The 11,134-nt window shown below is 30.1% G+C and overlaps 1 protein-coding gene across 1 annotated transcript; it reads left to right on the top strand.

Annotated features, from left to right (window-relative positions):
* The first annotated feature begins 4,170 nt into the window (after positions 1-4,170).
* LOC109339018 (E3 ubiquitin-protein ligase RNF144A-like) lies at positions 4,171-6,386 on the top strand. The gene is made up of 2 exons (XM_019576382.1): positions 4,171-4,973; positions 6,329-6,386. Exons 1-2 carry the CDS (start codon positions 4,171-4,173, stop codon positions 6,384-6,386), a joined length of 861 nt encoding a protein of 286 aa, XP_019431927.1.
* Positions 6,387-11,134: the final 4,748 nt, after the last annotated feature.

The following is an 11,134-nucleotide window of genomic DNA, read 5'->3' as shown; positions in this document are numbered from 1 at the left end:
AGGAAGAATCATGAATGAAGTCAACAACCTTAGCCAATAGAAAATAAGAGATTGGATCAAGGAAACCAAGATATTCAACTAGAGGATAACCAAGCCAATTATCCAGCCAATAGTTTATGTGATTCACATTACTCAACAACCAAATGCCAATATTTTTTGATTCCTGGCTAGACAGAGGATTTTGTGTAAGTTGATATTGGTCTTGAAGCTCTACAGAATCTATTCCTGTAAAAGGTAGCCCATTCCTAAGAGGAGGAACTCATATCCCAAGCAAGTTTGGGAATAACAGCCTGATTTATAGCAATGACTATCTTAAAGCAAGACCACCCTCTTTGATAGGGCAGCAAACATTATGCCAAGCAACAATGCCTAACTTTTTAACCTGAGTATCCCCAGACCAGATGAAGTTCCTTATGCAATTATACATCCTCTTTAGCAAATTGACAGGCCAATTATAAACATGGAAGTTATAGACTAGCATGCTATGGATGATAGGTTTAACAAGTTCAACTATGCCCATTATTGAAAGGCCAGACCCTTTCCATTTAGCCAATTTGTTCACAATTTTGTCTGCTACGGGCTGCAAGTGAATAGCTTTCGGTTTTTCTTTCACAAAAGGAACACCAAGATAAGTGAACGGAAAGAGACCAGCTCTAAAACCCACCCAGTTAGTGAGATTGCCAATTTTCCTAGCATTGGCTTGAGTAGAATAAAACTTGCATTTGTCTAGATTTAACCATTGCCTTGAGATTTAGCATAGTCAATAAAAAAATTCTTGAGAGCCAACAATTCTCTTTCGATGCCTCTACAGAAAATCAAGATTCCATCAGCATATAAAACATGGCTTGGAGTGTTAATCCTAGGACCATAAATTGTGCTAATTCTCCCACTTTCCAGCAACTATTATAACCTCATGAAACAATCCAATTAATTTTCTCTACTTTTGTCATACAATAAATGTATGGAATTCATTTTAATGATCATAAATGAAATAGTCCTTCAAACATTAATAACTTCTTAGGGATATTTTTTAAAATGGAAAAGGAATTGAAAATATATTTTAACCTTCCAACATTGTTAGTTTTTTACATATTTTATATCCCTTAAATAATACAATTTGCATTTGTTAACACAACCCAAACAATTTTTCCAAGAGTAGACATATCAAAATGGTCATTTTGACCAGCCAAATCCCGAAAATTCGATGGACTTGAGTATTATACTAAGTAATTTTTATTTCATTAAATGCTTTTAGATGATATTGGTCGTGCTATATTAAAACTAGGGCATACCAAATTTATCCGGGTGGGTGAGTGCTTTCGATTTTCATATCTTTTTTGTTTTTTTTGGACCTTTGACTTAGTAATAAACCAAATTGTTTTACAACATAATGGTACTATGAATTTATAATGAAAAAATATAATAAATATTGGTGTAAAGAACTCTGAACAAAAATTAGAATAAATTTTATAACATAAATATTTATAAATTACACTGATGTTATAAAGTGAAACATTCTATTATTCGTCCTATTTTTTATAATGTCCTTTTAATCACACTAGAAAAATAATATTAAATCAAATGGGAAGAAATGTTAAAACATATAGACTTCACTTTTCCTTTCTTAATTTTACTATGTACTTAATTAGATTTAACTTTTACAACAAAACTAGAAAACAGCGTAATCATTTATCATAGAGAACCTCACACAACCAAATCCAACTCGTATGAGTTCACAATGAAGGCATGGACAATGAACATACAATTGATTTTCGTACAAAAAGTAAAAAATGATGATCATATATTATGATGATGATTATATTATGAGATATAGAGTTCCTCGTGAACTTGAGTCTATACTACCATTACTATACACTAACATGACATTATTTTATATAGTTTCCAATAATTTATATATTAAAGTGAAGTCACAAATTATATTTTGTTAGGAAGTGAAAGTCCAGTAAAAATGATTGATTTAATAAATGACTTAGATTACAATCATATATGTAAACTTGACCTCATGTCCCAACTCAATATAGGATATTAGATTTATGAGTTTGATTGAATTAGGCATAACAAATGTATTAGAAAAAATTATGTCTTAATATGAAATTATATATATACATATATATCTTAAAAACAGATTAAATAGGTTACAATTTAACTAAATATTTTTTAATATAAATATACATGAATTGTACTCCAACTATTTACCCAAAAATATTATATCCTAACTTTTGTTGTCTGATCCGGTTTAGCCCAAAATTTATGCAGACAAACACATAATCATCAGTGCAGTCCTTTTTGAGATGTATATCTTAAACATAATGTTAAAGTCTCCATTAAAAGAATGTGCATCAATTAATACATTCCTATAATTATTTAATATAGCAATAATTGTTATAATATTAATTTATTTATTTCATATCCTTAAACAATGACACACCCATTAACATATTCCTCTAATTAATTAATTACAAAAAATTTCACCTATGGAAACAAGGTGGACTAGTAGTCAATAAGACTTTAATAGATCCAACTTACATAGTAAGATACTAAGAATGACAAAGTAACCCTCTTTACTAAAATATATTCACATCTATCTCTCATTTCAATTCTAATTTTTAAACATAACAGAGGTAATGAAAAACCTAGGTGAGTTAGTGCTACCCTTTTTTGTTTTTTGGATCTTTAACTTAGAAATAAATATCATATTAAAAAGTTTTTAGAACATACTGGTACTATAAATTTATAATAAAAATAGATAATAAATACATATTGGTGCTATGAACTTTGAACAAAAAATAGAGAAACTTTATAACATAAATATTTATAAGTTTCAATGATGTGATGGAGTGAAACATTATATTATTCATCCTATTTTTCATTATGTCCTTTTAATCACACTAGTATTAAATCAGATGAAAATAAATGTTAAACCATATAGGCACCCCTTTTCATTTGTAAATTATATTGTATACTTAATTATATTTATCTTTTACAACAAAAATTAGTAAAGAACAATAGCTTTTACAAAAAAACTAAAAGGCCACATAATTGTTTACCATAGTAACCCCACACAACTAAATTCAACTCTTATTTGTTCATAATGAAAGTATTAATAATGAACATACAAGTGATCTTCTTACAGTTAGTAAAATTGATGATGATGTATTATGATTGAAGATGATTATATTATGAGATATAAAGTTCCTCGTGAACTTGAGTCTATATTACCATGACTATAAATAGACATGAAATTAGTTTTGATAGTTTTCAATGATTTATATAAAGGTAAGTCACAAATTATGTTTTATTAGAAAGTGAAAGTCGAGTAGGAATGATTGATTTAACAAATGATTTAGGTTAAAAATCATATAAGTGAACCTGACATTATGTCCTAACTCAAACATGGGGTATTAAATTTATGAGTTTGGTTGAATTTCACAAGACAAATGTGTTAGAAAAGTTATATGTTATATGGATTTCTTGACTGCCATAACTCACAATCCGCTTAGGGCAAGTTTGACCTACAATTTGATATACATAAATTATTTTGTAACTTTTTATTCTCGTCCAGTTTAGAAGAAACTTTATACGAACTAACCTATATTCATCTATACAATCCATTTTGAATTGACTATCCTAAAATATATATTAATGTTTCCATTAAAAGAAAGTGCATCCATTAATACATTCCTATAATTAATTAATATAGCAATAAATGATATATTATTAATTTATTTATTTCATATGCTAAAACAATTCATAGGGTGAGTTTGAACTGTAGTTTAATATAAATAAGTTATACCATAACTTTTTATTCTCATCAAGTTTAGCCCGAACTTTATGTCGACTAACTCATATCCGTCAATGCAGTCCTTTTTGTGATGTCTATCCTACACCAAATGTTAAAGTTTCCATTAAAAGAATATGCATCCATTAATACATTCTTATAATTAATTAATATAGAAATAAATGTTATAATTAATTAATTAATTATAAAATTTTGCATGAACGGAAACAAGGTCGACTAGTAGTCAATAAGACTTTAACAATTCAAACCTACACAGTAAGATGCCAAGAATGAGAAAGTGACCATCTTTACTAAAATATATTCACATCAATCTCTCATTTCAATTCCAATTTTCAAACAAAACAGAGATAATGAAAAACCTTTTTTTTCCTCCTTCAATAGTTGAAGTGATAGATGTTGAAACCTTTAATATCACAACATTCTCGCTCAAAGGTAAACACAAATCCACCACCATTCGCATTGATCTCTCTGACTCCGACGATGATCAAAATGACGACGTCCGAATCCTCACTTCCAACCCCCCAAACACTCCTTTTGGGAAACATAAAAGGATCTCCGAAATTGGAGAATATTCGAATTCAAATAATAATAATACTATCACTCCTTTCATATGTTATATTTGTACTGAAACCAAAACAATAAACGATGCATTTTGTATCCATTATTGCTCTCACTCTTACTGCACTGTCTGTGTAGTAACGTATGTGGAATCTAAGCTTCAAGAGAACGGTGTTAAAATTCACTGCCCTCAACCTGAATGTGAAGTTGAGGTATTGGAGCTTCAATGTTGTCGTGGAATTCTTCCTAAGGAAGTGTTTGATCGTCTGGGAGATGCTTTGTGTGAGACTATGATTCTAGAGAATGAGAAATTCTATTGTCCTTATCAGGATTGCTTAGCATTTAAGGTTAACTATGGTGGAGAATTGGTGAAGGAATCTGAGTGCCCTAATTGTAGGAGATTGTTTTATGCGCAATGTAAGGTTTCATGGCATGATGGGATTGAGTGTGATGATTTTCAAAAACTGAATAAGGATGAGAGAGAAAAAGAAGATATCATGTTTATGCAGCTGGCGAATAATAACAAGTGGATGAGATGTCCAAAGTGCAGGATTTTCGTTGAGAAATCTCATGGATGCATGTACTTGAAGTGCAGGTTAGCTTTTTTTAATATTATTCAAAACTGATTTACTACATTGGAGGCTGCAAGTATAGCTATATGGGTCACAATTACTTGTAGTTTTAAAATTTTCTAAGGTTATAAATTTGTGCTCATGTCTGCCGTTACAAACACCTATATGTTAGGATTTTGGAAGTTATTGAATCTGTCTCATGGTCATAATTGTAGTGGCATCAATCACATTTACCTTTAATTGTCTAAAGCATCAAGGTTTTATGATTTTATGGGGTTTTAAATTTGGATCCATGACAATTATAGACGTCAACATGTTCGGGTTTTGAAAGTCGTCGAATCCTTATCGTGACCGCAATTATACTTGCTCGAGTCATCATTTTCCTTTGTCCAAAACGTCAAGGCTTTGAGCTTTTCTAAAAACATGACCATATCCGCTATTTAAAACCTTGTTGATTCCCATCATTCGAGTCTAGTTAATAGAAAGATAAGCATTGGTAGAGATTTACCTTTTAAATAGGTTTCTAGTTAGCATATGGACTGTTTCAGAGGTATACACAATAGGTCCGCAACAATTTCTAGAAGATACCTATAATGGCAGATGAATCAAACTCTACCCTCTTCTCTTATTTTACAACACATCACATTGTTGTCCATAACTCTTCCAACGCTCGGATTTGACTATCTGTCGTGCATTTGTTTGTGCAAATAATGACTTTAATTTGTCTCATATTGTCATAGTCCTGGTCATTTTGGATTGGAGTATCATCACATCCATTGCAATCTAGACATTGAATGTAGCATCGTGCCTTGTACTTTAAGAGTATCAGTTTTGAAGGAAACATAAAAGATGACCAAGTTTGTCAAGTTTTACATGGTTGTCCAATTTAATTAAATACATATTTTAAGTGGTTTCTAAAAACATAGATTCAAGGTTTAAAATTTTCTTGAAAAACATTTGAACTAGATTGTTTTAGGTTTCACAATTTTTAGCTTCATAGTAATCCCCAACATCTTCCTGGTTAGTATTTAATAAGATTTTTTTTAAGCAAAAGATGCAATAGCACTCCCCATATATTAATGGAAAGGCTTCGATTACTTGGATATAAATTAGTTGCTCATTTCTTTTTTATACTTCAGAAAATCCATTTTACTGTTGCTCCTTGCATTTAATAGAATACTTGTTTTCTCTGATAAGCAATCATTTCATCACACTTATAACCTTGTTGAGTGTTCACAGTTATCTCATTATAGAGAATTTTCTAAAGCATGAGATTACCTACATATGATTCATGTCTAATTACCCAGATGTTACGAGAGCAACACTTAACTATGTAATAAGAAAACATATATAAAGTAACTTATATTGTGGATTGCAGGTGTGGACATGCCTTCTGTTACAACTGTGGAGTTGTTTCCAAAAATAATTTCCATTAACGCTGAAGACTCTTGAACAATAATAGAGGGGGTTTAAGTCTATGACCTTTAGTATATGCTTACATGTTTCTTATTATTTACATATTAAAACAACTCAGCTATTATGTGTGTATGGAACCAGAATCTGCTAGAGAGTGTCATCTTGCATTAAAAATAAGTACATAAGTGTCGTGACAATCTGCATTTTTTTTGGTTTTTCAGTACTTTCCTCCCTAGCATTGGAGAGGATACCGACTCCTTTAGTTGAAATGTGAGTCAAATTTATGAAATACTATATGCAAAATGGCAGGAGAAAAATGGACCACCATCAAGATCACCTATTTGACTATAACATCCATCTCAATTTCCCTAACACCATCCCCTTAACAAGTTCCCAATCTGTCACTAACACACACTATCATTGCCACTAGAGCTGACACTATTAGTGGTGTGCGACATGCGTGGTGCTCAGAACCCATAATTCATAAAATGTCAAAAATATTTTTTTCCATATATGACTACTTTTTACTCAACGGGGCAAGTATTCTATTGTTTTTTTATTTTCTGAATTTATTTCATAATCAATTATTATTAGTCTACCTATAAGTTTATTAAATATTTTGTTACTTGTCATGCCCATTGTTTTATATTATTATATTGTTGATATATAATTGAAAGAAGATTTCGACTTGAGGAAGGCAAAATATGAGACCTTTTACTGATTATTTAGAAGTTGGATACAAAATATTGCACTAAGTGTATTTTACATTCTTGTATCAAATTCTTTTGATATACAATGACAAATTATTTTTAATTCTTATTTTGCTCTCGCAATTTGTTTTGGTTCCTCAAGTTTATTCAACCTTTAACATACAAATTTCGCATAGTTAATTTCTTATATGCCAAGGGCCTAATTTTTTCCAGAACAGTAGATCTACAAAATGCCAAAATTGGCCTTGATTTCCTCGATTGTAACTACCATGAGCACTACCCATCATGTTGAATAATGATCCTCTCCAATAATGGAGAGACAAGTGTTTGTTTCTCCTCATACTTTCAATGGCAAAAATGTGATTTCATGATAAATAAAATGATAAAAGTATCATTACATGTTATTTTTTGTTTGTTATTATGTGATACTTGCCTCTATAGTATTGGAGATAATCCTTACTTAGTAGAGGGTTTATGCAAGAATGGTCCAAGGTGTTATGCAATAGTGATGACAACATTAAAAGATCTTAGTTACATTTGTGGTTAGGGTGTTAGTGAATAGCGATGGCAAACATACCCATTAGTCTGCACCTACAAATATTTGCAAATTAAAAGCCAATATGGAAATGTCCATTTGTGATTTTAGTTCACAAACATAAAGTTGGTGTAGACAAGCCCGAGTGTGATTTTTTGACAAATTTTCATGCTCTACCCATTTTAAAACAGGCTAGACAAATATGTTGAAAAGAGAAAACTAAACATACCCTATAATTACTTCTGTTATTACTTAGTTTCATTTGATTAACAATCAATGTTGTTTCTTCTATTATTAATTCCCCTTCGACCAATTAATAAGGAACAATGTTGTGTTATTCTTTGAAATCTCAACTCAGTTCTGCTTGGCTAGGATTTGCTCAACTCAAAACTTGACTCGAGTTCGATACGAGTTATTTTTTAGCTTGAGTTCAGCTCAGTTAAAGTTCTCAAAATATTCAGCTCAACTTAAATTGGTTCATTTGGACAACTCAAATAATTAATTCATTTAAAGAACATTCAGCACAAGGTTATATATATGTAAATATTACAACAATGAACATAAAAAATAATGCAATGTATAATAATAGTGAACATAAAAAATTAGTTTATATATATGGATCTAGCTCATGAACCTAACGAGTCGAACTGTATCCATCTCAAGTGCAGCTCATTTGGTTCATTAACCAAATTTGTCGAGCAAAATAATGAGTCGAGTTTTGAACGAATACCGAGTTGGTTCAGTTCATTGTCAGCTCTTCCTAGAACTAGTATTTCATTTCCGCCATATATTTAATAGCGTTCAACATACAAATGTTATTGAATGAACATTGTTAAATGTTAATTCTGGCATAGTCAACAATGAAATGACCATATTTATTGGTATGGTTTTGTTAAATTAAATTAGTTTCAGTGGTCTATCTCTCTTTTCTTATGTTACATGGGCCCTGAAACCAAAACCCTAAACGACGAGTTTCGTGTCCATAATTGCTCTCTCTCTTATTGCACTGTCTGTGTAGTAATGTATGTTGAATCCAAGCTGCAAGAGAACATTGTTAAAATTCGATGCCCTCAACCTGAATGTGAAGTTTATATATATACATATGGATCTAGCTCGTGAACCTAACGAGTCTAATTGTTTACATCTCAAGTTCGGCTCATCTGGTTCATTAACTAAGTTTGTCGAACAAAATAATGAGTCGAGTTTCAAATGAATATCGAGTTAGTTCTGTTTATTGTTAGCTCTTCCTAGAGCTATTAATTCTTTTCCGCCTTATATTTAATAGCGTTTAAGATACTTGTAATATTGAATGAACGTTATTAAATGTTAATTTTAGCATAGTAAACAAGGAAATGACCATATTTATTGGTATGTTTTTGTTAAATTAAATTAGTTACAAGAGAGAAAAATATATACTTATTATTTTTTGACTTAATTAATTCAGAAAAATATTTTTCAAACGAGTAAAAAACTAAAACAAATTTTGTGCCACAACATATGTTCTCCTCCCACTATTATAACCTCTTGAAACAATCCAATTAATTCTCACTACTTTTTTCATACAATAAATGTATGCAATTAATTTTAATGACCATAAATTATATGGTCCTTTAAACATTAATAAGTTCTAAAGGATATTGTTTAAAACGGAAAAAAGAAACTTTATCTTAGAAAATAATATTATACCTTCGAAGATTGTTAGTATTTTAACATATTTTATATTCCTTAAATAATACACTTTGCATTTGCTAACACAACTTAAACCACTTTTCCAAGAGTAGACTAATCAAAATGGTCGTTTTGGCCCATCAATTCCCGAAAATTTGAATGAGTTGAGTATCATATATTCATTAATTTTTATTGAATGAAAACTTTTTAGCCGAGATTGGTCGTGTTATAGTAAAACTGGGTTTCAGGTCAAATTTATCTGAGTGGGTCAATGCTACCATTTTTATATCTTTTAAGTTTTTTTGGACCTTTCACTTGATAATAACCCTTAGATGAAAATCATTTTACAACACAATGGTACTATGAATTTATAATGAAAAATAGATAATAAATATTAGTATTATGAATTTTGAAAAAAAATAAAGTAATTTTAATAACATAAATATTTTAAATTACAATAATATTATAAAGTGAAACATTATATTATATGTCCTATTTTTCATAATGCCCTTTAAATCACACTACAAAAAAGTATTAAATCAAATGGGAAGAAATGTTAAACCATGTACACTTTACTTCTTTTTCTTTATTGTACTGTGTACTTAATTAGATTTAACTTTTACAACAAAAACTTCATAAAAAAATAATTTTTACAACATAACTGAAAGATAACATAACTGTTTATCATAGAGAACCGCACACAACCAAATTCAACTCATATTAGTTCATAATATACTTGTTAGGCATAAATAAATGTTTTAGAAAAAAGTTATATGTTATTATGAAATTATATATATTAAAAATAGATTAAATAGGTTACAGTTTAAATAAATATTTTTTAATATTATATGATTTGTTTGGCCACCGAAACTCACAATCCACTTCAAACAAATTTGAGCTTAAATTTGATATACCTAAATTGTATCAAGACTTTTTAGTATGATCCAATTTAGCGCAATATTTATGCAGGCTAACTCATATCCATCCATACAGTCCACTTTGAAACGTCTATCCTACAATAAATATTAAAGTATCCATTAAAAGAATGTGCATCCATTAATACATTCCTATAATTAATTAATATGGAAATAAATTATTATATTAATTTATTTGTTTGATATCCTTAAATAATGCAATATCCAGTAACACTTTCCTATAATTAATTAATTACAAAACTTTTCACCTATGGAAACAAGTTGGACCATTAGTCAATAAGACTTTAACAGATCAAACTTACACAAAAAAATACCAAGAATGAGAAAGTGATCCTCTTTATTGAAATATATTGACATTTATCTCTCATTTCAATTCCATTTTTCAAACATAATAGAGATAATGAAAAACCTTTCTTTTACTCCTTCAACAACTGAAGTGATAGATGTTGAAACCTTTCATATCACACCATTCTCTCTCAAAGGTAAAAACAAATCCACCGTGATTCTATTTGATCTCTCCAACTCCGACGATGATCAAAATGACGACGTCACAATCCTCACTTCCAAGCTCCCAAACGCTCCTTTTGGGAAGCATTATTGATATACCTACTGAGTTGGTTCGGTTCATTGTCGGTCCTACCNGGAAATAACATTTTTTCTATCTATATTTATTTTAACAATTTTCTTCAACTCCTCATGCATTTCGACATAAGCTGCATATAATTCATCATATGGAGGAGAGTCACTAGAGCATGATGAAGTATAGGAATTTACCTCAATAGAATCATCTTCATCATTAGATGTGCACTCCTCATGCACTTGTGCCATAAGGCATACCTTTGAATTTTTCTCCTCATTGGATGAGCTTGAAGTCGAATCTTTCTCGGAATCGTCCAGAACAATGTATGCTCCTTTTGACT

This window comes from Lupinus angustifolius, unplaced genomic scaffold (assembly GCF_001865875.1).
Source record: "Lupinus angustifolius cultivar Tanjil unplaced genomic scaffold, LupAngTanjil_v1.0 Scaffold_51_21, whole genome shotgun sequence".
In the NCBI taxonomy this organism is placed as follows: domain Eukaryota; kingdom Viridiplantae; phylum Streptophyta; class Magnoliopsida; order Fabales; family Fabaceae; genus Lupinus; species Lupinus angustifolius.
Note: the sequence above shows the minus strand (reverse complement) of the source record. Positions and strands in the feature narration are given on the sequence as shown.